Below are 26,476 nucleotides of genomic sequence, written 5' to 3'. Positions count from 1 at the left end.
AAATCCTGTAGTAGAGGATATAAAATGAAAGGGAGGAGGGGAGATTGCACCAGAGGTGTGAAAGTTGACGTGGAGGAGAAGGGAAATTGATCGGTATAGCAGTTAGGAACGCGCCGGGGACGGTTTGGATTTCAACTTTCGGGACAAAGCTTTAAGCGGACCCGAATTGTCGCGGGCGGTCGGCTCAGTCTCCTCGGCCTTTTTTTTTCCTCTTGCATACTGATTTGATATTCGGCCCCTCCAAACCAAACCACCCTAGACCGATCACCATCTGGGGTAACATTAATTGGATTTTCTTTTTTTCTTTCTAAAAAAGAAAATATTCTTATCTGATTTTATTTTATTTTTTTTATCCCTCTAAGACTTCCTTGATTCTATTCCTTGCCATCTCCGTGGTGGTAAATCCTCCAAAATGGCGACGGCCACAATGACTATGCCGCCACCCTCCAAATCTAAGACAAACGCAAAGCTTCCTCCAGAGAATGAACGTTACATGCGAGCTTGCTCTGATATTGCTAACGTCCTTATTCGAGAATATGAAGCTGAAACGGATCCCAAAAAGCCAAAGAAAGATCTTAATCTGAACAGACTGCGCAACCAAATCGCGAAAAAGCACAGTTTGGCCCATCTGCCGCCCTTGACGGCCATTATTGCTGCTGTCCCGGAACATTACAAGAAATACATCCTTCCCAAACTAATCGCTAAGCCGATTAGTATGTCTCTAGTCCCTCGACTACAGCTGGACACTTTCTAATTGTCACCTAGGAACGTCTTCGGGTATCGCCGTTGTAGCCGTGATGAGCAAACCCCACCGTTGTCCTCATATCGCATACACCGGTAATATTTGCGTCTACTGCCCTGGTGGACCCGACTCCGATTTCGAGTACTCAACTCAGTCCTATACCGGGTATGAGCCCACGTCGATGCGTGCTATCAGAGCACGTTATGACCCGTTCGAGCAAGCCAGAGGACGTGTGGATCAAATTAAATCTCTTGGTCACAGTGTCGACAAAGTAGAATATATTATTATGGGTGGAACGTTCATGTCTCTACCCGAGGATTATCGCGAATCGTTCATCGCCCAGCTCCACAATGCGTTGAGTGGATATCAGACCGACAACGTCGACGAAGCCGTCCAGGCCGGTGAGATGAGCAATGTGAAGTGTGTTGGTATTACGATTGAGACTCGGCCTGACTATTGCCTGGATACACATTTGAGCAGCATGCTTAGGTATGGATGTACACGATTGGAGATTGGCGTGCAAAGTTTGTACGAAGATGTTGCCAGAGACACAAATCGAGGCCACACCGTTGCTGCAGTTGCAGAAACCTTCAAGCTTGCAAAGGATGCCGGGTTTAAGGTGGTCAGCCACATGATGCCCGACTTGCCGAACGTTGGGATGGAACGTGACCTATTCCAATTCCAGGAATACTTCGAGAACCCTGCTTTTCGAACCGACGGTCTCAAAATATACCCAACTTTAGTGATCCGAGGCACTGGCCTCTATGAACTATGGAGGACTGGTCGTTATAAGAACTATACTCCCAATGCCTTGGTTGACCTTGTGGCTCGTATTCTTGCCCTAGTCCCTCCTTGGACCCGTATCTACCGTGTCCAACGAGATATTCCGATGCCGCTGGTTACTTCAGGTGTAGAGAATGGCAACCTGCGTGAACTTGCTTTAGCCAGGATGAAGGACTTTGGCACCACATGTCGGGACGTCCGTACCCGTGAAGTCGGCATTAATGAAGTCAAGAACAAGATTCGTCCATCCCAGGTCGAACTTATTCGACGCGACTACACAGCCAATGGAGGTTGGGAGACCTTCCTTGCCTACGAGGATCCCAAGCAAGACATTCTAATCGGCTTGTTGCGGTTGCGAAAGTGCAGCCCTACACACACTTTTCGCCCTGAATTTACTGGCCAACAAACCAGTATCGTCCGTGAGCTCCACGTGTATGGCTCTGCTGTGCCGTTGCATGGGCGTGATCCACGCAAGTTCCAGCACCGTGGTTTTGGTACTTTGTTGATGGAGGAAGCAGAACGCATCGCGCGGGAGGAACACGGAAGCCAGAAAATCAGTGTCATCTCTGGTGTGGGCGTGCGTAGTTATTACGCGCGTCTAGGCTATACCTTGGATGGCCCTTATATGTCCAAGATGTTGGACCCTATCGAGGATGAAGAGCTATAATGTGTGCCCTAGTTAGCATTGGCTGATATGACTATGATGATGGACGAGCAACATTCAATGAAAAGTTTTGCTGATTGGGAGGGGTTATGGCATTGGCGTTCTGAAGGGCGGGTCTTTCTGCATTCTAGGTGTCAAAAATAATCCGTCTGTGTCCGAAGATTGGAAAGGATACGTTCTTGTACATAAACTAAAATAGAAGTGCATGCACGCTTGTGAAGCCAACTGGTTGTCAACCTTGAACACTAGTTCGTACTCAGCTGTCCAGACAGGCGCACAGCCTCATAGTATAGCAGGATACCCGTAAAGGTATGATAAGCCATATGCACAAAAGAATAGTGAGGAAAGCCAATTCTATATCAACCAACACTTTATGTACAACACAAGGAGACACCAGTAATAAAGCACTTAGAACAGCAAATCAAAAGCTAAGCCTAAAACAATAGGAAGCAAGACGGTCAGTGAGCCCATGATACATAATGTACACAGGTACCTAGAAGCAGGGGACATCAGGTCATCATCCGTTCGGCAGATGCTGCAGCATACGCTATACTGCATGTACGGGCTATCACGTCTCACTCCAGACCACTCCGTGGTATCAATCGGGCAACATAGTTATATCTCGGTATGGCCAAAGAATCAAATTTTGCGAATTTCATCATCGAAAAGAAGGGTATAACAATAGTGGCGAATTAGTTAAGCGATATGGCGCCTCCCCTGCGGTTTCGTACGTGAAGATAGGCCTGGAAAGAACAGAAAACGAAAAAGGCCTATAGATTGCCACTGTCAGCGATGTGGTATTCTAATTACTGTGTCAAGGTAGGGCAAATCGTACGGCATATACAAACACGGCTGTGAAGATCGAAGCCGCGACCGCAGCGCCATCCTCAGGCTCACCCTCTGAGCCGGTGAAGCCGTGGTGCTCCTTCTATGAGTATCTCGATTAGCTACCACTCCTAGTATACCACACGCAGGACAGACAACAAAGTTCGCCATCATCAAGCGAGAAGATCTGGTGGCGGATCCGGCAGCAAACGAACCTTGTATAACGATCCGAGGACCGAGAGGATGACAATAGCGAAAAGGGATATGATCGCGCTATGTTGCAAGGATATTCGGTCAGTTCGCAGTAAGTATAGAATTGTTCTGGTAAAAGACATACCAGGACCACGCATTCAACACCGACACGACAGGCTTCATCTCGAAGACAAGTGATGCGATGAACAACCGACTGATACAGTGTTTCAGTGATTCGACTAGGTTCAGCTTTGATGATATTACAAAAGCGATGTGTGAATAAACACAACACAAACAAGAGGAGCAGGCGTGAGAGGCTTTAGTCCAGTCCAACTGACAAGGAGGGCGGCTATCATAGATGATGTTCACCAGGCGGGAGGAGAGCTCCGATTGAGGGCTAGCGCCTAAGCCGCTTTCGGCAACAAGGTCAGGACCCGCGCCAGTATGAAGTTATTAACCCCGTAGCAAGCGTTATTTGACATTACAGGTAATTACGTTCCTTTCTATCTTAGTTTAGAGAGGAAAGAAAAGAAAAAGAGACGCATTAGCTGTTTATCTTCTCTGGCCTTATCCTATGGCTCCATATATTGACTGATGTTTCAAGCGACGCTCGGACCATGGAACAGAGAGAAATATATCTATATAAACCGGACCAGCTACATCTGCACATTTCTAAGTCACCGCTAATTTAGTGAGTCTTATTCCACTGAATACATTCATCGAACGTCACACCGGAACCACCAAAGATATCCAACGCGCTGCCGATAGTTAAGTCCACCTTTCCTCGACTACTTGAATGAACCTTCTCAAGATCTTCTAGGCTCCGCGCACCGCCTGCATACGTAACCGGTATCGAGCACCACTCGGAGAGCTTAGACACCAACTCTCCATCTATACCTTGTTGCAGACCCTCCACATCTGCGGCATGAATAAGAAATTCTGAGCAGTAAGGCTCCAGTAGCGAGATGGATTCTTTATCTTGGTCAGTATAGGGAATGTTTTTCTTTCCTTCGAGCATAGGTCGCCTAGGAACGCCTAATACAACAACGAAAAAAAAAAAAAAATAAATAAATAAATAAATAAAAAAGGCAAAAAGCAAAACTTGCCTTGATTGATTTCCATTTCTGTGATGGTCTGCCAACGGTTCATAGCCACAAACCATGTGTTGTCTTTCTTTCGGCAGCTCAGATCTAGAACCAGTTTCGATCTGTCACCTCCAAGAGCAGAAAGAACCGCTTTCAACCTCTCAAGAGAGAATTTGCCCTCTGGAAAGAGGAATGATGTGATGATAACCTATGCAAGGGCAATCAGTACCTATTGCGGCGGCTTATAGGGACGGAAACAAGAGGGAAGAAAGGAAGGCAAAAGAGAGAACGAGGTGGTTTTGATATACTGCAAGAGCGAGAGAATCACAACCGACTAGACCCAAATATACAACCAAGTAGATACAGACGACATCCAACAAAGCAATAGAACCCACCTTCTCGGCACCCTGGTCTATCCAATACTGAGCATTCTTATCGGTGATTCCGCCGGCGACCTGCAAGCCACTGGGCCAGGAGCTAAGTGCTTCTTTTGCTGCTGCATCGTTGCCTGAACCAAGCATCACGACATGGCCTCCGCGTAAGTCGTGTCTTTGGTACAGTTCTGCGTAATGACTAGCTGGAAGTTTAGAAACATAGTTCGTCTTTAAGTCCGCAGGGATATTGCTCAGTGTCCCTCCAACAATCTGTTTAACTTGACCCGAGTGTAAATCGATACAAGGACGGAACTTGGTCATCTTGTGTGCTCCAATGGATCTTTGAACTTGGTGCTGTGTTGTAGTTCGATATATCATTATTGTGGAAATCCCACGAGGGGTCAGCTTATCTTATCACACGTGACTATGAAAAAGATAGGTTCAAGTTGGCCGCCATGAAATGCTTCGAACTTGGGTCTCTCAGAGCCCAACTACGCTTCGAAAAACTAGGTACTCAATGATGATTGGAAAGCGAAAAAGAGACACACATGTTGTGTCGAGATCTACGACATCCGAGGAAGACGAAGCGACAACCACTACGACGAACGATAGTTCTAGCCATGATATTTTCCGCAAATTTTTCGAAGCTCAATTTCAGCCCTTAGAAGTGCCTGAAACCCATATTACATGTGCCCAGGGATCCGACGATGAGCATGGTACCAACGAATCTGAAGAATCTGAGCCTGAGTCTGAATGGAATGGCGTCTCAGAGGATGGGCACGAAGAAAACAAAGTTGAGGTAGTCGAGCACCACGACTTGTCCGCGGTGGCTAAGGAATCAATGGATAAGAGAGCTCGCAAAGCCTTCATGGTATAGCTGCACGATATGTATGTGTCCTCTAGAACATGGACTAATCCTATGACGATGTCTAGACCGCGAAGCCGCCATCCTTCTCTGTTAAACCGGCAGCTATTAAGAGCTCACCAAGCAAAGACGAGGATGACGGCGATGACGTCGCAAATCTGAAGAATGATCTTGCACTACAACGGCTATTGAAAGAATCTCATCTTCTCGAGTCATCGTCGGATCTTGCGCCGACCGGTAAAAATCGACTAAAAGCTCTTGACTTGCGGATGCAATCGCTTGGTGCCAAGGCATCTCTGTACCATCAAAATATGCCGTCATCGCACCGAAGAGGCATCAAAGCTAAAGCCGAGAAGAAAGATGATAAACGTCGCCGGGAAGCTAAAGAAAACGGAATCATCCTTGAGAAACCTGTACCTAAAGCAAGGCCCAGCAACGGAAGACGGGAGCGTGGCGTCGGGGGACCCTCCATCGGAAAGTTTGCAGGGGGTACTCTGAATTTGAGCAAACGAGATTTATCTGCCATCCAAGGCCCACGACGGTCCGGTAAAAGCAAGACCAGAGGGCGCCGTTGATGGATAGCAAGCAGTGCTGATAGGCAATTCCAATGAGGATTTACCTGCTACACCGGAACATTCTCGGAACTTCTTCGTTGAAATAGCATCATCGCAACAATCCTGGTCAATGACAGATGTCTACGGAGTATCGTTGCCTGGATCAGGGGCTTTGGTATTGTCTCTATCTAGTATCTTCACATGGGCAACGATGGGAGTTCTACTGCCAATCCCCCGCTCGTCCTGTGCTCGCCACCGTGTTCATCCATCCTTCGCGAATCCTTTCCATCCACTATTGGTGATGATGAACTTAACTAAGGATTTAGAATATACCCCGGTCCGTTGTGCTGTGTTAGCTTGAGGAGTACGCTGCAACACTGACAAATGGACGGCACCCGGCAAACTATCCACCTGTAAGGAGTTCGTCCTGAGACTTCCGTCTTGAGCATTAGGACTCGAGAAGTTTGTTCTTTGGCTATTCTAGGGCGCTTTTCCTTCGAAGCACGTTCCAACTCCGCAGTCCTAGATATGGTGAAACCTCCGAGGAAAACTAAGTTTGAGGAATGGGGCCCCTAAAAAATCCGAGACAATCCTCCGTTTTTCTAGACTGATTCTGGACATGGTAGTTCCCCGTGAGTGGGCTTTTATTTCTCATTAAACGAGCACTGAGTACACAGTAAACATAATATGTATATACAGTATATGAACATAGAGGACACCTGTGCCCGCGGTGGACCTGAACTGAGAGACATCACAACCGCGCCTTTCTTTTCTCTTTTTAAAATTCTCCAGTAGGAGGTACCAATGTCGCAATGTTGGGATAATTTTCGTGGTAGAGCGGATCAAAGGCTTATCCCATATCCTCGTCTATTGATCTACTATTCAATCCTTTCCATAGAGTTTTAGCACGGGGCATAGGAATTGTTATAATTGAGTTTATAGTCTCTGCAGTTGCACTAATCTGGGTCATAGGAGTTCCACACCGAACTTGCAGTCCCTTTCCACCGGTTACCTTAGGGCGATAGGGTACCTGCATGGCTCCAGCTGTTTTCTCCAGTCCTATTAATACATTAATCACCATGGATAGAATAGTGCGGTGATAGTGCTCAATTATCAGAGCAAGATATAACTCCATCCAGCCCTTATACTGCTCCATACCTGGACTCGAGCATAGGGTCGTGCCCACTGCCAGGAGAGATAGCAAATCACGAGTTGACCGGGGATTTTCTACCATGCATTAGTCGTTTCAGATTTCTGCACGCAGCCCTTCCAAGCAAAGCAAAGAACCCAGCCAGGCATATGACACACTCATCACGAGTCACGACCTGTTGACCAAAACTCTTTATCTGCACCCTAAAGGTAGACTAGCACGCAGTTGCACGCCGTGCTCTCGTATCACTATCGTATCATGGATGCGAGTCATGGACTTGAAACCGTGGTCAGGGTGATGGCAACACTAAAGCCGATCGTATCTAAAAGTGCCATCTAGAGTGCACCTAGAAAGAAAAACAAAGAATGCGTAATCACCAATTTTAGTGCTTAACCAGCCTCTTGGCAGCCTTTCTCATACGCCAATGCTGCTCTGTCCTGGTTAGTCCACATCTGTACTTTGTTCTCCTAGTCTACACGAAGAAGCTAAGACCAATCCATCTGGTGCCACCAGGGGAGAACTTCGGAAAATGTCTTTGGTCACCCGCAGTCTAGTAGCGCCAAGATGTGCTAAGTCGACTGGAGACTAAATGCTCCAATCGTCCACTTGGACAGTTCCCTGTTTATGAGTTACTCCATATGGCATAAGTTGAAATCCAGGTGCCTCGAATTTTGGTTCAAACTGTGGGGAGGGGGGCGCAAAAGGAAATGGAAAGGATAGGAAGAATGAAAAGACAAAAAGAAAAAGATAAAAAAAAAGGGGAAAAACAAAAACAAAACCTTCCCCAAGTCTATACAACAACACTCATTTATCGCTCGTTGCACTAAATCTGACCAACATAGTATCCATGTATTGTCAGACTGGCTATGTTTCGGCAAAGTATATGTTAATTAGGACGCAACCATTGAGACGGTGGCATCATGATATCAAAATTCGAACTTGTGATATTAATAGTACCTAAGACTTACACAATGACCTCGTAAACATGAACAGTTGAACCTTCAGAGAAGTTTTTCTAGATCGTCTACAGTTTCACCATGGCCGATCAAGCAACAACCCATCGTACTGAGCGGGCCAAAGACCAGGTTCCATATTCTCTCAATGATCATCGCAAGTGGGAAAAAAGAAAGAAAAAGAAAATTTCTTTAGACAAAAAGGAAAAAGAAAGCCGAGAAAATTTCTTCTCACGTTTCCCGAACTAGTGACCTTGGGGATGAGACAACCGTAATCCTTTCCGCGCATTGCAGTATGTCCGTCGACGCAAAGGAACCCTAAGCTGATTGTAGCCTAGTCCAGGCACAATTACCTATTTCAGTTGCCAAAGTGGGGGAATCCGAAAGGAGTTAAGGTACTATTGGCACTGCACTAACCCAGTGAGTCCACTTGATGGAGAAAAGGCCCCGACAACGAAGCTGTTCTAGATACCTGTAGCTTCCAGGAGTATTCTTTTCCAATAAATGATATCATCAGATCTGCCTTGTTGATACGCGTTCGGAATCTCGGATATCTCGCTAACCCCAACAACCAACCTCTCCGGCATTTATGTAATCGCATGGTTGCAAGGAAGTAGTTTCCCGCACCTTCGGTTAAAAATTATTTCGAGTGTTTGTTATTTTCCTTATATGCTAGGTACATACATACGCCGAGTTACTCTGTACGAGTATATGCATTCTTACCACAGGGTAGGCTGGAGTGCATTCGGCCGAAATAGTGGAGTATCTCCTCGTAGATCCACTGGGATACATCAATCGGGCCAATTACTTTTGACCGTTCGTGGTGTTTTATAAGCAGCGACAGTATTTATTGAACAACATGTATAGAGGACAGACCATCAGCGGGCCCAAGTTACCCGCTTAGAGACCATCTCAGATATCGTCAATAATTCAGGAGAACCGCATTTATAGAACAATGTAAAATGGAAAACTATGATCCTCGCAGGGCTCATCGATGAGTGATCGTCGCTGGAAGCTTGCTACTCTCTCCCAAGAATTGGGTCGTGCAGATCACCTCTGGTGTCTAACGGTGTTGACCGATTTGAATGAATATGAACGAACATGTACTAGAGCCTTACAGTTCGCAAAACGCATGGGTCACTTAATATAACGCATTGTATGGAATGTCGGGTTCCCCATTTTAATATAAAAAATTCTCCTAGCGTACTTGTCCACGTCTTTATATCCCGTAGACGTATACCCTATACTAGACAGGGTAATTGACAGCCAAGACTCGACTCTACATGAAGATGACACACTCGGCGTTGGAATGTGATCAATGCCGATCATGTTCCGTGACATGCCGATAATAAGTCACCCGACAAGACCTCTTACAGATGAACAATCTAAAGCGAACGATAGGAAGTACGGATGTGGTAGCCTAATGTTGCCTCAGATACTGTAGTAGTGAAGCCCATGCCCAAGATCCTGGAGTCCGAATGTAATTTAGCTTTGGATTCCATCATTGGCGCTAGTAGTTTAAGGTCAACGGCGAGATAGGAGAATTAATCTATGTATATTAGAAGGATCCAATAGAGTATACCATGGAGTTTAACTAGATAGGGTATCTGAATTGCAGTCTCGACTTCCCTGCCAATTAGGCTCCTTCCTATTGACATGGCCTGACGGCAAAGGTGACAGTAATCGTCATGGTATGAAAGTGACCGGTCAACATGGCTGGTCAGATTTATCACAAGTTACCTAATGCCTGAGTAGAGTTAGCAAGGCTGTAGAGGGTCAAGACTTGGTGTGATGTCTATTGTTCAGTATTGTCTGTATGTAGTAAGCGGCTAGTCAAAACTGATTCAAAAACAGGGGACTGAAACTATCAGCAGATCGTGGCAGCTTAGTTCTGCCCTTGCTATTATTATCAAGAAAGGTATTGCTGCCCCATACACTCTATAGTCGCTAACCTATGGTCTAAGCAGAACTGAAGAGGGGGGGAGGGAGGTAGGAAGAAGAAAAAGGGAAAAAAAAGGAAGACAAAAAGGGAAAGAGAGCTACGATGCCCTAACATGTTTTGATCATATAACGTCTATTTTTGGTACGAATCGAACCAGATGCAAGTCAGAGATTCTCTGCAACCTGTTCCCACAGAATATCCCAACATTACCTTCGGGATTCCCCTGTGCAGTCCCCATGCAAAAATATCATGCCTATAGCTGAAAGCCGCTTCACCTCGGCTGTGAGATCATCTTGGAAGCGCTAACCGTCTGGTCAGCGAGACAAGCAATATCAATCCCAGCCGGATTTGAAGGAACTGCCGGCTTCTTCACGGAAAACTCTTGCCTGTAAATTAATACCTACGGAGTATGCTTGGAAAGTACATCCATACTCCGTACGTACTTACACCACTACCACACCGGGAAGTGGGCTACAGCCATAGGAGCCACTGGAGGGGGGTGAGCCTCCAGATCACTGGTGCCCATTGGCTCGCGGTAGGCGCTCACATGGAATCTGAAACAAGGGGTAAATGCTTCACAATTCCTCTCCCGCGCCAGTTTTATCTATTTGTGCAGGCTTGGCATTGTTTTGGGGTTCCACCACCAGTGGCATCCATGGTTGGAGTCTTATCGCTTCCACTGCGTGACAAAACTCCTTTCGGCTGGTTAGCCCAGGAAATTTGGATGGTTGGGAATACATACTAATAGGAGGAGAGGTACTGTGCGTCCTGTGCAACCAAACATGACTTGTCCATTTTAAGCGCTGTGATGATCATCTCTTTGACGTGCAGGATTCCGGATAATATTTAGCTTCAAGTAACATAAAATACACCAATAAGATCTAAAAAGTGAGTATCCTTGGTTTTTGTGATGATAATACACGGTAGATACAAAAATTTTCTGTAGAGGTTGAGTGGTGCCTCCCTTGGATACTAATTACTAACTCATGAATATACTTTTAGTTGAGTGGTGGAAAGGGCAACGAGCTATTCTTTTTCCTTCCTCTAGTTTTTTTTATTCTCGTTTTATTTTTGTTTTTATTTTTTTATTTATCATTATATATATTTTTTTGCGGTTTATTTTATTCATTATCCCCCCCATCGGGCGCCTAAAATGATCGTATTAACAATGTAGTGCACGCTTTACTTACTCTTTTCAACCATGGATGAAAATCATAAGGATCAGAGGAATATCGGAACTACCGGCCAGGTACCCTCCCGATATCATTGTCTTCTTAGTCCTACTCCGGGCTGCTGTGTCGATTTTGTCATCTTAGCCACATGTTCGGCATACGTACAAAGGGGCGTCCTAGAAGAAGACTAATACAATCTGGCTACGGAATCCTTCCCTCTCCTTTGTAAGTATGTACTGTACATATGTACATTAAGGGTCGATTAATAGATGACGACGATGGCCAGGGCGCCTACAATAGTGAAATTTCCATTGTTAATAGACCGGACCCGGCGTAGAACATTAACTCCCCTTCCTAACCTTTGAGAGGAAGAGGGACGGATCCGGCAAGAAAAAAACGGGTTGATGACCCAGTTGAGTGGCCCCTCCCCAGAGGGCAGGGCGACAAGAATTGGAATCTTTGGAACTCGACGGAAGCCCCACTCGTCATACACGGCCAGATACCGTAGTCGTACGGGACGGTTCAAATGTTTTGATATTTTACCTTGCCTTCGGTCATTGTATGTCTGCCGCCGGATTGCGCTTCGTTTGGATTGGCTCGATGAGCCGTGGGTACGGTAACGAATGTGTACCGTATCATGTACGGATGGCGCTCAGCCTACCTCGAGTTTACTTACCCTAGGGGACGGTCCCTGGCGCCAGTCTCCGCTTCGCCAACAGAAGCCCTACTTTTTCGTCGTGCATCCTTCCCGCAGCCCAACCACAGGCCAAGGGCTAGAGAAGAAAGAGACTCGGTTTAGCCGTTGTACTAAGTACCTTAATTAAGTTGATGTAGTGAGAGGAGAACGACGGAGCCAGAAAAAGGGCCCTCCTCCAACTGGGAAACCTCATCCGGTCTCGGTCGGCGCTCCCTGAATTCCTCTTCCAAGTTCTTAACTTAACCCCTCAACACTAGCTGATTTTTTTACTATTATTATTTTGATTGATTGACATAGTTACCTACCTTTACTATTTTATTACCCTAGTGTTATTATTACCCTCTAACCGCTGTAAAAGAGCAACACCTCCGGCACTCATCCTCCTCCGCCTTCTCTTATCCTTCCCCCCCCTCCCCTTCTCATCGCGACTGACCTCTTTCTTTATTTTATCCCCCCCTTCTCTTTCTCTTCATCACCCTTCGTTTCGTTCCACTTTCGCCGTGCGAGTTATTCAAAGAGACTTGGATCCGGGCTGGCCCACTTCAACTCTCCCTTGCCCTCTTTTTCGCCTTCTCTCTTCCTTCGTTGAGTTGACGAGCCTTGCAACGTCAGCGCCCACCCACCTTTTCTAAGAGGCTGGCTCCTCTTGTGTTTGGATAGCTTCAGCGTTTCCATGATCGGTCGTTGATTCCATATCCTAAATTACTTTTTTTTTGTCTTGTTCCTTGTTTTCTCTTCTCATCCTGATCACTTTCTTTTCCCACACCATATCCGCTCTTTAGTTTAGAGCTTGTGGTTTCGCCACTTTCTGAGACAGTCGTGCCTGTGCGTAGGTTTCCGTCCCATTTTCTGATTGCTGCTTCAAAGGCTAGCCACAGAGTTGTTTCATCCAGCTTGTCAATGCCGCTTATCTTTGATTCAAACATTCCTCTAGCACCTGATTAATACGATATACAGGCATTCTCTGAGCAAAATGTTTCCGCAACATGGTGCTCCCATGGCACCTCCTCAGAAACCGGAAACATTCATGCTTTCGAACGAGGCGCAGCAAAGCCTTCCTCATGACGCGCAAGTCGCGCTACAGCAAGTTGACAATTGTAAGTCGGGTATCCTTCCATAGAGGCCGGCCGACTAGACCATTCTCGTCATTTAACGTCAATCAACCTTTAAATCTAGGCTAATATGATTGTCGATATAGTGAAGTACTTCCTTCTTTCTGCGCCAGTAGACTGGCAACCAGATCAACTCATTAGACGGTTCCTACTTCCTACTGGCGACTACATATCTTGTGTTCTATGGTTCGTTTGATCAAATATAAACTCTAGCTCAGGAGGAAGGATCGTTGAGCTGATTTGGTGATAGGAACAATCTTTTCCACATCTCGGGTACCGATATTGTTCGGTGCCTGGCCTTTAGATTTCAAGCGTTCGGGCGTCCCGTGAAGAATTCGAAGAAGTTCGAAGAGGGTATCTTTTCCGATCTCCGAAATCTCAAGGCTGGAACAGATGCGACACTAGAAGAACCGAAGAGTCCATTCCTTGATTTTCTCTATAAGAACAATTGCATTCGAACACAGAAAAAGCAAAAAGTTTTTTACTGGTATAGTGTTCCACACGATCGGCTGTTTCTCGATGCTTTGGAACGTGATTTGAAGCGGGAGAAAATGGGACAAGAGGCGACTACAGTCGCGGTCAGCGAGCCTGCTTTGTCTTTCGAGTTTGATTCATCTCAATCGTTATATGAACAGCTCACAAAGGCGCAACAAGCAAACTCATCATCGTTTACTGCACACGCAAGTACGACATATGGCCAATCCGCTTCCCCAGTGGTTCGGACCGTTGACGCTATGCCTCCTCCCCAGATGGCTCCCCAGATGGCCCCCCCAACGATATCACTCCTCCCGGACGAATCTGGCAGTCCAGCGATTTACAACCCGATCCCTATGCCCAATACCCTGGCGCAGAGCGTTGTTAAGCGCGAGCTAGATTATGGGTCGATCCAGTATGATCGCAATGGAATGCCCATTGCTCGCGTGCATCAGCGCCATGCTTCCATGCCAACTTTCGTCGAGTATTCACCGGCACCATCGTTCGTTTCGTCCCAATACGAAGACTACAGCAACAGGGGATTGTCCTTTGAACCCGTTACGCCCCCACAGCACAGTGTTCCGCTTGGCACTGAACCAGCATATATTGCTAATGAAGATACCGGTCTCTATACTGCTATCCCTGAGATCTCTGCTGCTGCATTCAACCCGATGTTGCAGCTTCCGCCATCAAATCTCGCAAGCGCTCATTTCCCCGCCCCTGCAAGGACATTTCATTCGAATGTGTACTCTGTTTTGGAGGGTTCTCCAACGTACAAGCAGCGGCGGCGTCGATCCTCGATACCGCCGGGCGTTAATAACCCGATTGCTACTCCCACTCATACTCAAGCGCCGGGGCCCTCTCAACCAATTGCATACGCTGCCCACAGGCCAAGTGATCTACGGCGCTCCGTTTCTAGTTCGGTGGCCCCCGTCGCTGAGACGGAAGAGCCACGTCATGAATCGTCCCGCCGTATCATGAATGGTTATCCGACGGGCGCCCTTCCGCAAAAGAACTTATTACACGAGATGTCTCGCAATGGGACGCCGCTCTCAAGCCTCGAGGAAAACCCTGAGCAGGCTGCCATGCCACTTGCGAATCCCCCTGATGAGTTGACAGCCCTTCCTAATGGTGATGTTCTGGAGACAGGCGCGCAGCACAGCGCGATGAACAAAGCAGAGCGGTTTGTTCCCGGCCCAGTTCGCCGCGCTCGAAGCGCTACAATGATGGAGCTTGGCCCTTATCCTCAGAAGTCACATTCATGCCCTATCCCGTCATGTGGGCGACTCTTCAAGAGATTAGAACATTTGAAGCGGTATGTTATAACTATCCAGTGACACCACTAACTTTTACCTATCCACTTGGCCGCTTCTTGACTGTACCTGCAATCGCTCACTGACACTTGACTTGTAGGCATGTGAGAACCCACACCCAGGAAAGACCCTACCCTTGTCCTTATTGCAATAAAGCATTCTCGCGCTCTGACAACCTTGCACAGTGAGTTAACTAACAATGCATTGTAACTGACTATTATACTGACTATACGTATAGACACCGTCGGATCCATGAGGCTCAACAGGACGGCCAACAACCACTCCATGTGCAAGATGAAGACCTCGAAAATGAGGACAACGAACTCGGTTCGCAGGATGAGGGATCGTCTCCTTCTGAGTCTATTCCAAGTACTGTGGTGAATGTTTCCACTGTCACGTCGATGCCTTCTACTATGACCCTGCCTTCCGCCATGCCTACCATGATGGCACCTCACATGGTTGCTCCGCAACTTCTACAACAGCAGATGTAGAAGGCATGAGGGAAAGTATGACTCCAGTGGTCCTTTTCCCGATTCTCGTGAACATTAATAATGAGTCCGATTTTGCCGACCATGATACCCCACGGTGGATTTTGATGGTCCGGGTTCGGATATCTTACATGCTTTAGAATATCTGTTTATACCATTTGTTGAATCATTTAATCCAGCCATTAAAGTCTTCAACTGTGACTTGGCTGCTGGACTACTACATCAAATTATTGAGACATATTGAGGGTGTCTCCTAATCTCTGCTCTCCAGCCTGCCGCCAGGGTCTGAGGATTTCAGTGCAGGTTTGCCGATTTTCTTCTGGTCTACTGTCCGGAATGCGTTGGATTTTGGTGTGTGTACATGTGCTACTGGTCGCACCTACGCTGCGGTTCTATCATAATCACTCGAATTCTTTTTGCCTGATTGTTTCTGTTTGGTTGTCATGCGCTATGTTGGTATTGGATGGACTTTCTGTATCATTTTTCTTTCCTCTATATGGGGATTCTGGATTGCAGGAATCACGAGGGAAGCACGACGCGGGATGGAATAAAAGCGGCGTATAGCTTTTGAGGAGCAAATAAATGCGGAATATTATGGGATTTTCATTATGCCCTTTCTAGGATGGAATGTTGAAATTTCAGAAGTCTAAAAGAACACTCTAGATCATAATCCGTAAATGACCCTTCACGAAATACGGTAAATTTAATACAGTGGTTGAGTGTCCTTCTGACATGCGCCGTAACCCATGGTTCGTCATTTGGATCTCGATTCCAGGCGTTCCAATGTGTTGTGCCACGTCATGTGACGGTCCTGCTGACGTCGATAGATCTAGCCTCTCCAAGAAGACATCCTGCATTGACATCGTCTTGGAAGCGTGTTTCCACCAGGTTCGTGTATCTGTTCTTTTTCTCCTTCTTTTCTTTCTTGCCTCGAAGCTAGTCCTAGTCAGCCACTATCAGGTAATCTACTTTCTCTGTCAGCAAGTGATTATCCCTGATGATACCATCTGTGTCCATTTCTATTGATTGGTCCACATAAGAGTCCGGGGTACCTCTACCCTAGCTATTAATTGGCATTTAAACGCACCAAACGCTTCTTAAGCTACACTCCGACCTGCATATATTCTTCTCATAGCGACATTGGAAATAAGAAGAAAAGAAGAACAAGATATTTGCTGCACCAACCGTTGTCTTCTATCATCCATTTAATCTCTACATTCCTCCCTCTCTATCACATCCCCTCCGCTTCAGGCTAGAAATTTGCAGGTTACACGTTCTCCGTGAAAGCCGAGGTTGACTTCTAAACCAGCAAGAGTTTCAGTCTTAACCACCCCAATGACGGGTGCAGATGAACGAGTAGCCGACGAGATGTCCCCCTTAGTGGGACCAGACAACGATAATGACGTTGACTTAATAACAGCCCAAGAAATGCAGAATGACTTTGGAGCCGAAGATCCTGGACATTCGTCAGAGACAAAGAGTACCTGGTACCTCTTCTTATTAACGTTGAGTATTGGTGGGTAGGTTATCTGCCCTATTGATGACAATGAAACCTCAGGTATCTTTAGACGGTAAAATTGACCAAGGAATGCATAGACTCCAGATTGTCTGGTCAGTTGAACTATCGAATGGATCGGTAAGCAAATCTAATCCAACCCCTATGTGGGAATACGCATTAACCTCGGCTTTGGTGTACGTGCCCATGTAGCCTTTCCTTTTGTCTTTGGGAATGAGCAAAGCGCTGCTCGCTTTCGTCTGGATTGCTGGGCCCCTGACAGGAACGCTTGTGCAACCATATATCGGTATCTGCAGCGACAACTGTCGTTCGTCATGGGGCAAAAGGAAGCCCTTTATGGTAGTTGGTGGCTTGGCGACTGTTGTGGCTCTGCTTGCTCTTGCATGGGTGAGAGAACTCGTAGGAGGTTTCCTCGGTATATTTGGCGCAGACCAGGCGTCTACGGGGACAAAGACGGCGATCATAGTCTTTGCAACTATTCTGATGTACTGTCTAGATTTCGCTATAAATACTGGTAGGCCTGTTTTTATCGTCACTTTGGCTTAACCATACTAAACGGCTACAGTTCAAGCAGGAATTCGGTGCTTTATTGTTGATAACGCGCCAGCCCACCAACAGGAATCAGCGAACGCGTGGGCCAGCCGGCTCACTGGTGTGGGCAATATTCTAGGATACATTTTTGGATATATTGATTTGCCTCGCTATCTCCCATTCTTGGGAAACACGCAGTTCAAAGTGTTGTGTGCGCTAGCATCGCTATCACTTGTTATCACGTTATTGATCAGCTGTCTATATATCCAGGAAAGAGATCCGCGGCTCGAACCCTCAGCTTCTACCGGAAATCCTGGCATTGTGGCCTTCTTCAGACAAGTTTTTAAGTCAATTCGGTATTTACCACCCCAAATTGCCAAAGTCTGTGAAGTCCAACTAGCTGCATGGGTTGGGTGGTTTCCTTTCCTTTTCTACGCTACAACATACATTGGGCAGCTTTATGTTAACCCGATCTTTGATGAACACCCGAACCTTCCTGACAATGAATTAGACAAGGCCTGGGAGGAAGCTACTAGGATCGGAACGTTTGCCCTTCTTGTATATGCGATCATTTCATTTGTCACTAACATAACATTACCCATTTTTGTTGTCCCTACTTATAGGTCTGTTGTCTCACCCGAGGAAACTGACACCCCTTCAGATGAGAGAAGGCCATTTCTAGGAGCAAGGAGAATGTCATGCTCAAGCCTACCAGTTGGTACTGCATCGGAGCCGCCTCCGGCTCTTCCAGATAAGCAGAATGTCGAAGCTACAGTCGGATCGACGTGGCTGTCAAAACTGCAGATCCCAGGGTTTACACTCCGCCGAGCTTGGCTCTTGTCTCATGTACTCTTTGCTCTCTGCATGTTTAGCACCTTTTTCATCTACACTTATCAAGCGGCGACAGTGGTGATTGGAATAGTCGGTATCTCCTGGGCTTTGACGCTGTGGGCACCTTTCGCGCTCATCTCCGCAGAGGTCGCGCGGATTGATGCCGAACGTCGGGTTCGACGACATCGGTCAGGGATGGCAGAACATCATTCCGCTGACAACTCTACTCAGCCCAATTTAGCCACGAACGTTGGTGATCTAGAGGATGGGCCTAGGAAGCCAACGGATGAGGAAGAAAATCTAGCCCAGGCAGGGATCATTCTCGGGCTTCACAATGTCGCGGTCTCCTCGCCGCAGATCCTGTCTAGCTTGATATGCAGTGCTATTTTCAAAGTGTTCCAGAAACCTAGAGGTGAACCTTGGGATGATAGTGTTGGGTGGGTGTTGAGGTTCGGAGGTTGCGCTGCAGTGCTTGCAGCATGGCTGACTAGCCGGCTTGCCGAGGGACGTCGGTTAAAGTGAAAGTCTATGTACTTCGAATCGAAGCTGTGGTGATAGTCATAGTCTTAAGATAAGCCAGAAGCTGTGAATATTACTCGGGAAATGAAAAGAAAAAGAAAAAAAGAAAACGAAGAAGAAACCAACCCGCCTGGGGCGGCATATGGTGTATGTTCTTAATTTGGTTAGTCCGTAGGTATAGCATGCAACGTGCCGAATGATCAGCAGGCGGACAACCGGCGGGACTGCTATTCTTGGCAGGTCATCGGGCAAAATGCGGGCGACCACTGACCCGTCGATTACTTGTCCCGATCTATCTGCGTATCTCATCGCTCTGCTTCTCTTTTATCTCACGTTCGTTCTCGTCACTCTATCTTTGCCAGTGGATTATGTGCGCCTTGGTCTGGCGCCAGAGACTCGCAGCTGGAGCTAACCGCTTGGTGTCATCCGCTGTCGTGGTTGCGTGGCCTTCGTAAGCATGGCTAGCCAATTGATGGGTGATGCCCTTCATCAACTTATCCGTATGTCTCCTCCCAACCATTCTTCCAACGTTTTGCTGCCAAGGGCACTCTCACTTGTTACTGTCACTGCGTCAGCGAACCTAGTCTCTGTGCCACATTATGTGACATATGCCCGAGGAATTGAACGCGCCATGGCTGACTGTTTCATGCTTTGCTTTGCTAGGGAGAGCTGCGGACTCCGAATCCGATCCTGACGAAGGTGCGCACTGAACTGCCTAATATCCGGTCATAACACTACTTTCTAACTATGATGGGCTTGCACAGATGCTCCGGAAGCTGGCACCAAGGAGTTCTTCAGCTCTTGGGCGCTCTTTATTCTGATTATGCTCTTGATGTTTGCGCTATTCACCAGTTACATTCTCCAGCAGAAGAAGATCCAAGCTGTCCATGAAACTGTCCTTTCTATTTTTGCTGGTGTGTTTATTCTTCCGCAATCAACACAAGTATTTGTGTAATTGGCGTCTCACGGGTGCTATAGGTATGTTTGTCGGATTGATCATTCGGTTGAGTCCCGAATCGCCCATTCAGGACAGCGTCACATTCGACTACCAGTTCTTCTTCAACCTCCTTCTTCCTCCAATCATTCTGGCCTCGGGGTACGAGCTACACCAGGCAAACTTTTTTCGAAATATTGGCACTATTCTTACCTTTGCGTTCGCGGGGACCTTCATCTCGGCTATCGTGCTGGGACTTGTTTTGTTTGTCTGGACGCGGATTCCGCTGGACGGCTTGAACATTTCTTTTGTTGAAGCTATCTCTGTAGGTGCTACACTCTCTGCGACGGATCCGGTTACTATCCTCGCCATCTTCAACCTGTATAAAGTCGAGCCAAAGCTTTACACCGTTATCTTCGGCGAGTCGATTTTGAATGATGCAATCGCGATTGTCTTGTTTGAGACCGCACAGAAGTATGCCGACAGCGATGCAGGCTCTCTGACTGTTCTCAATCTGTTTGAGGCCATCGGTCTTTTCTTGCTTGTTTTCTTTGGCAGCATGCTGGTAGGCATGATTGTGGGTATCATGACCGCACTGGGTCTCAAGCATACACACGTCCGCCGCGTGCCCAAGATTGAGAGTTGCCTGATTGTTCTTATCGCATATGCCAGTTACTTCTTCTCCAACGGCGTTCGTCTTTCTGGTGAGTAACCGAATTCTTTCTCCGAATGTTCTGAAACTCACAGTTAATAGGCATTGTCTCCCTTCTATTTTGTGGCATTACATTAAAACATTATGCGTACTATAACATGTCGCGCAGGACTCAATTAACGACGAAATATCTGTTCCAGGTGATGGCACAATTGTCAGAGAACTTTATCTTTATCTATTTGGGTCTTGATTTGCTTGTTCAAAGGAATCTGCAGTTCAAGCCTCTTTTCATCATGGTAGCTGTCTTTGGCATCTGCCTTGCCCGATACCTCGCCGTGTTCCCGCTATCCAAGGCGATCAATTGGTTCATTCGCTACAGGGCCCGTCGACGCGGGATGGAAGTGGCAGATGAGTTGCCCTTCGCTTATCAAGCAATGCTCTTTTGGGCCGGGCTTCGTGGGGCTGTTGGTGTGGCGTTGGCAGCGGGCTTAACTGGTGTCAATGCGCCCGCACTGCGAGCTACGGTACTTGTCGTCGTCGTTCTGACTGTCATTATTTTTGGCGGCACCACAGCCCGGATGCTAGAAATCCTTGGTATTAGGACTGGGGTGGTTGAGGAACTCGAATCTGACGATGAATTTGACATCGAAGTTACCAATGGGGGGACGTATTATAAACGATCTGATACCGCACTGGGATATACCCCCCGCCGCATGGACTCAACCATCCCCTTGGACGGAGTGCAGCGGAGGGGCCTTGACCGAAACGATAGCTATTCAAGCGGCAATAACCGTCGCCCCAGCCCGCCGCCATCTAGTTCGGGCAAAGGTCGGAGACATTCGCGTCTCTATTCCAATGCGTACAGCCAGAGGGACACGCAAACAACCCGCGACCGTTCATCCACAGCCACGCTACTTGGCGGTGGCCCTGGAAGTCACAGTGATAGTGCGGGTAGCGAAGATGAGTTCGGTCTGCGGAGCCACGGTAAGGGCCGAGCGGCGGATGTTGATCAAGTTGATGCCTTTGATATAGACGTGGATGAAGCGCCCTCGGATGATGATCTTCCTCCTTCAGCTCCCACGGCTTCGCGACTGCGGCGGTCACCATCCCAACCGCCCCAATATTCGGGCTCTTCACAAGCATCTCCTTCTGCGAATGAGTCCCCGTCGAGGCGAGAGACAGCGCGGAGCGCCAGCCAAGCTATTCGAGATCTCTTTTCGGGAGGGTCATCTGGAGATCATGGCGCGTGGTTCCGGCAACTGGATGAGGACTACATCAAACCCCGGCTTTTGTTGGATCAATCGAATCATAAGGGGCCGGGTGCTGTGTAGACTTTCTTTCATATACCTATAGTTTGCTTTCGATCGTTTGGTTTCATCACAAGCTTGTAGCTCTTATACTCTTGATATACCAGCCGGCTTTAGGCATGCTGTGTACTTATTTTTGTTTTGCAATTTGGTTGGCTTCGCAGAGTCTGGAAACTCTGTGAGAGGGTCATGTATACTGAGAAGAATTCATGCAATTGTTTCCTTTATCGCTGAGACATGATTGGGGTCAATCTCTTCAGACGAACCTTATTGAAAGAGGGGTTGTTGTTGTTGTTGTTTTTTTTTTTTTTTTTTTTTTTTTAACTCCAATGAAAGGAGTATTGATCTCGTACAATAATACAGGGTATGTTTAAGATGTCATTAGAATTTGTCCCGATCATCTCATTTCCCCTCATTTCCTCTCGATACTCAGTCTTATCAACCCAGGCGTATTGGTCGCATGACCCGAAGGCCGGGGAAGTAAGGGAAGGGGATAAACACTGCTTATCTACGAAGAGCTTATTTCAGGACAAGCCAGAAGAAGTCCCTGAACAACTCTTTTCCCTCCTTCTCCTACTCCTTCCCTCCGGCACCCTATCGAAGCCCTACTACCAGCGTTTTCCTTTTGGTCGGGCATCGTATCTCGTTTTCGCTTTGTGTTTTTCCTAGGAATCCCAAGCTATGGATACCAAGGCTAAGGCTGCTTCGGCAGCAGAAAAAAATGACATCCCAGTGATGTCTGGGGATATGCAACTTCTGGGTAAGCTCTTTAGGATAATAAGGCTCTAGCCTTATGAAACACCCATGCACACAAACCCCCAAATTGACATTGATCTCGCCAGCCACTCTCGGTTACAAACAAGAACTGCGAAGGCATTACTCAACGACTCAGGTATTTGCAGTAGCATTCAGTATCATGGGTCTATTGCCTTCTATTGCTTCGACACTGTCCTTCTCGATACCCGCAGGCCCTGTAGGGATGGTTTGGGTGAATCGATGAATCTCTCCATTTGGAAGACTTTGGCTGACTCATTGAGTAGGGTAAGGCTCTCTTGGCTCACTCGTGCAACTTTACAAGGGGCTGACAGAGTTGCAGGATGGCTGGCGGCCAGTGTGTTCATCTTTATCGTCGGTCTCGCCATGGTATGTCGAGTACATCGTCTCTCGCGCCCCGTGCATCAGTCTGACAATCGTTGATCAAGGCCGACCTGGCTTCTGCAATGCCTACGGCGGGAGGCCTTTATTTTTGGACACATTATTTCAGTGGAGACAGATGGAAGAACCCTCTGAGCTTTATTGTCGGATACAGTAATACTATCGGTCTCCTCGGCGGAGTCTGCTCTGTGGATTGTATGTAACCTGTACTATCTGTGCAACAACCGATCGCAATCCTTGTGCCACTGACATCTGCAAATAAGATGGGTTTGCTACTATGCTACTTTCGGTTGTCTCACTGGCCCATGATGGTAACTGGACTGCCTCTCGTCCAGTCGTGTACGGAACGTACGTGGCCTGCGTCGTCGTCCATGGTGTCATAGCTACCTTCTTTGGACGTATCATGCCCAAGATTCAGTCGGCCTGTATTGTGAGCAATGTCGGTCTCGTGCTAGCCACTGTCCTTGCATTACCAATCGGGAAGGCAATCAGGGGCGGACATATTAACTCGGGTGCCTATATTTTCGGTCATCTTGAAAATCTCACAACCTGGCCCCAAGGTTGGGCGTTCATGATGGCCTGGCTCTCCCCGATCTGGACAATTGGGGCATTCGACTCGTGTGTCCACATGAGCGAGGAGGCTACTCATGCGGCGCGTGCTGTACCTCTAGGTATCATCTGGTCTGCAGGCCTCTGTGGGGCTCTAGGGTTCATCTCCCTTGCAGTAATTGCATCTGTGATTGATGTCAACTTGGACGGTGTATTGAGTACAAACCTTGGCCAACTAATGGCGCAGGTATGCATGTACAAATACCATAACTCCTCATGCTAGCCCTAATGATACTATAGATCTATTACGACTGCCTCGGAAAAAGCGGTGCCCTTGGCTTTATGATAGTAGTGGCAATTGTCCAATTTTGCATGGGACTGAGTCTGGTCCGTCTTCTCTCCACAACATGCATCTATGCCTATCACACCCATAACCCTAACATTGGAAAACAATACTAAACAGGTGATCGCCGCCTCTCGCCAAAGTTGGGCTTTCTCCCGAGATGGCGCCCTCCCCTTCTCATCATTCTTTCGCAAAGTTAGTAAAAAGATCCGCTACCAACCCGTACGCATGATTTGGGGCGTCGTAGTGTCCGCTGTCATCGTCGGTCTTCTCTCCATAATCAACAGCGCTGCCTCTAACGCCCTCTTTTCTCTTGCCGTAGCCGGCAATGATCTCGCTTGGATGATGCCCATCCTCTGCCGGCTGGTCTGGGGACAGGATCGGTTCCACCCTGGCGAATTCTATACGGGTCGATTTAGTAAACCGATAGCGGTCACCGCTATCGTGTACTTGGTGTTTGCGATCATCTTATGTATGTTTCCGACTACGGGCCCGGGTCCAACTCGTAAGTTTTTCCTTTATTTTCTTTCATGGTGTTAATTCGTTCCATTCGAGAAGTTGACTCTTGGTTTAGCGCAGGATATGAACTATACAGTTGTCATCAATGGTGCGCTTTGGGGCGGTGCCCTTCTGTATTATGGTCTGTACGCAAGAAAGATATATAAGGGACCTCAGGCGACGGTTGGCTCGTCGTCCAGTCCTTCCGAGGCAAATCTTGGAGGGTTATGATGTGCAGGACACAAGTAGTCGTTGTGGCGTTTTCGAGACGAAACAGACTTTTTCATCGCTAAAAGCGCTACGGAGCATATGTACGGAGCAAGGAAAGATGAATGCTAAGCACGAGGTAAACGAAACGCTATTAAATTAATATCATGAATTATTACCTATCTACTAGAAGATGCTACCCGCCGCCCCGAACCTCACGCATAGGTGCTCTTATCGTATCTTCTGTATCGGCGTTCTTATCTCCTTAATAGTCTGTAGCCGGAGACCCTGAGGAAGAGACGATGGAATCTCATAATACTCGTAGCTGTTTTCATTCTATGCGTTATGAACATGTTCCCTTCATTCGGGAATCTCGAGCACATAACGGCCGGCGATCTTGCCTTGCTCTATTTCACATGTTAGCATAGTTCCAAAAAGAGATGAGGGATCTCTCTTTAGGAGTTCAAGGGAAACTAACCCATGAGCTCGAAGATCTTCGGGAGATCCTGCAATGGTGCAGTCTTGAATGGAGCCTTGATGAGGCCGCGGGCGAAGAAGTCCACAGCCTCCACGCCGTCTTGACGGTTACCGACGTAGCTTCCCTTGATGTTGATCATACGGACAACGGTATTGAAAACAGGGGCCCTGAGGAAGGCACCGGCGGGCAAACCAATAGCAACGACGGTACCGCGCGAGCGGACGTATTCGGCAGCCTGCTGGAAGGGCTTTTCGGCGACGGCAAGAAGTATAACGGCATGTGCACCTAGGCCTTCGGGGGTAGCGGCTTTGACATCTGCAACGAGATCTTGGGTCTTAGTGAAGTCGACGTATGCCTATGGGATTGTGTTAGAGAGTGTCTTTATAGTATCAATGAGACGAGGTGGAGGGAGAGGAGTATTGCATCGACCTACCTCGGCGCCTAGTTGCTCGCACATGGCTTGCTTCTCTTCTCCGCCATCAATGGCCACTACACGGATGCCCATTGCCTTTGCGTACTGCAACGCCAAAGAACCAAGACCACCACCAGCACCGACGATGGCAACGGTTTGGCCCGGGCGAACACCAGATTCTTTCAGTCCCTTGTAGACCGTGATACCCGCACAGAGGACGGGGGCGACAGCGTCCAGAGGAACGTTCTTTGGAAGCTTGGAGGCGTGAGTGGCCTTACCAATGGCGTACTGCTGGAAAGTGCCGTCGACCGTGTAGCCGGACAAAGAAGCATTCGGACAGAGAGGCTCGTCGGCTTGCTTACAGAATTCACAGGCGAGACAGGATCCATTGAGCCATTTGAGACCAGCGTGGTCGCCAATCTCGAATTCAGTTACCAGGTCACCCCTGGCGACGACCACACCAGCTCCCTCGTGTCCACCTACGAGGGGCATCTTCACTGGGAGGGGCCAGTCACCCTTCAAGGCGTGAAGGTCGGTGTGGCAGACGCCCGAGTAGCGAACCTTGACAAGAATCTCATCTGGTCCTGGTTTAGGAACGGGAATCTGCTTGTAGATGAGCGGACCGCCCTTCTGCTCGGCCACTTGAGCCCACTGCATCTCGGGGATCGACATTTTGACTTTGGGATCTTGTGTTGAAAGAAAGGGAAGAAAGGAGGTTGCGGTGGAGTTAGGGTTGATTTACACGATGAGAGAAGTGATGAGAAAGTGAAGTAAGCTGATGGTGAGACGCTGGACAGTTCTTATAGAAGTCTAGAATCCAAGCAATGGGTGGGGTGACGGTCATCCAACCCGGGAATCTCATAGGCATGACGTCGTATTATAGGGTGGGAATAATAGTGGTGAATGAAGGTGAATGGTGTTGTAGTGATACACACGCACATCTAGACGGACATATGGAAAACGAGTCACCGGAGAGAGGGAAAGGAAAGGTCAAAAAACCATGAAAGAGAATCTGTGAGACACACCGAAGCTATTCCAAGACGATCAAACGATTTTTGGATCATTGGAAGATTATCAGCCCACCGAATGAACGGCAACAACAGGAGATCCATGGGCCGACGTCATCGGGGTTAGGCTCATTGCCCGATCGGTACGATGG

At 47.7% G+C, this 26,476-nt stretch overlaps 8 protein-coding genes across 8 annotated transcripts; 6 read left to right on the top strand and 2 right to left on the bottom strand.

The window, feature by feature from the left end:
* Positions 1 to 412: 412 nt before the first annotated feature.
* Positions 413 to 2,192, top strand: AO090009000643 (Elongator subunit ELP3; the record flags this gene model as incomplete). The annotated part of the gene is made up of 2 exons (XM_001817015.1): positions 413 to 713; positions 766 to 2,192. The coding sequence occupies 2 exons, from the start codon at positions 413 to 415 to the stop codon at positions 2,190 to 2,192; spliced, it is 1,728 nt and encodes a 575-aa protein (XP_001817067.1).
* A 1,702-nt stretch (positions 2,193 to 3,894) lies between these two features.
* On the bottom strand, positions 3,895 to 4,986 carry AO090009000641 (1-(5-phosphoribosyl)-5- ((5-phosphoribosylamino)methylideneamino)imidazole-4-carboxamide isomerase HIS6; the record flags this gene model as incomplete). The annotated part of the gene is made up of 3 exons (XM_023236146.1): positions 3,895 to 4,214; positions 4,349 to 4,499; positions 4,687 to 4,986. The coding sequence occupies 3 exons, from the start codon at positions 4,984 to 4,986 to the stop codon at positions 3,895 to 3,897; spliced, it is 771 nt and encodes a 256-aa protein (XP_023088740.1).
* A 139-nt stretch (positions 4,987 to 5,125) lies between these two features.
* AO090009000640 (uncharacterized protein) lies at positions 5,126 to 5,542 on the top strand (the record flags this gene model as incomplete). Its single annotated transcript, XM_001817013.3, has 1 exon — positions 5,126 to 5,542. The coding sequence occupies one exon, from the start codon at positions 5,126 to 5,128 to the stop codon at positions 5,540 to 5,542; it is 417 nt and encodes a 138-aa protein (XP_001817065.3).
* Positions 5,543 to 12,971: 7,429 nt separating this feature from the next.
* steA (sexual development transcription factor SteA) lies at positions 12,972 to 15,388 on the top strand (the record flags this gene model as incomplete). Its single annotated transcript, XM_001817012.3, has 5 exons — positions 12,972 to 13,095; positions 13,197 to 13,296; positions 13,361 to 14,899; positions 14,998 to 15,081; positions 15,136 to 15,388. The coding sequence occupies 5 exons, from the start codon at positions 12,972 to 12,974 to the stop codon at positions 15,386 to 15,388; spliced, it is 2,100 nt and encodes a 699-aa protein (XP_001817064.1).
* Positions 15,389 to 16,753: 1,365 nt separating this feature from the next.
* Positions 16,754 to 18,785, top strand: AO090009000637 (putative sucrose transporter; the record flags this gene model as incomplete). The annotated part of the gene is made up of 4 exons (XM_001817011.3): positions 16,754 to 16,905; positions 16,982 to 17,021; positions 17,094 to 17,415; positions 17,467 to 18,785. 4 exons carry the CDS (start codon positions 16,754 to 16,756, stop codon positions 18,783 to 18,785), a joined length of 1,833 nt encoding a protein of 610 aa, XP_001817063.3.
* Positions 18,786 to 19,390: 605 nt separating this feature from the next.
* AO090009000636 (bifunctional K:H/Na:H antiporter NHX1) lies at positions 19,391 to 21,699 on the top strand (the record flags this gene model as incomplete). Its single annotated transcript, XM_023236123.1, has 5 exons — positions 19,391 to 19,481; positions 19,547 to 19,696; positions 19,761 to 20,420; positions 20,471 to 21,196; positions 21,551 to 21,699. The coding sequence occupies 5 exons, from the start codon at positions 19,391 to 19,393 to the stop codon at positions 21,697 to 21,699; spliced, it is 1,776 nt and encodes a 591-aa protein (XP_023088739.1).
* Positions 21,700 to 22,356: 657 nt separating this feature from the next.
* On the top strand, positions 22,357 to 24,451 carry AO090009000635 (putative GABA permease; the record flags this gene model as incomplete). The annotated part of the gene is made up of 8 exons (XM_023236117.1): positions 22,357 to 22,435; positions 22,518 to 22,663; positions 22,693 to 22,818; positions 22,878 to 23,025; positions 23,094 to 23,626; positions 23,680 to 23,766; positions 23,843 to 24,227; positions 24,297 to 24,451. 8 exons carry the CDS (start codon positions 22,357 to 22,359, stop codon positions 24,449 to 24,451), a joined length of 1,659 nt encoding a protein of 552 aa, XP_023088738.1.
* Positions 24,452 to 24,787: 336 nt separating this feature from the next.
* Positions 24,788 to 25,989, bottom strand: AO090009000634 (zinc-dependent alcohol dehydrogenase; the record flags this gene model as incomplete). Its single annotated transcript, XM_001817008.3, has 3 exons — positions 24,788 to 24,834; positions 24,906 to 25,260; positions 25,339 to 25,989. 3 exons carry the CDS (start codon positions 25,987 to 25,989, stop codon positions 24,788 to 24,790), a joined length of 1,053 nt encoding a protein of 350 aa, XP_001817060.1.
* Between the last annotated feature and the right edge of the window lie 487 nt (positions 25,990 to 26,476).

This window comes from Aspergillus oryzae, chromosome 1, assembly GCF_000184455.2.
Source record: "Aspergillus oryzae RIB40 DNA, chromosome 1".
Classification (NCBI taxonomy): Eukaryota; Fungi; Ascomycota; class Eurotiomycetes; order Eurotiales; family Aspergillaceae; genus Aspergillus; species Aspergillus oryzae.
Note: the sequence above shows the minus strand (reverse complement) of the source record. Positions and strands in the feature narration are given on the sequence as shown.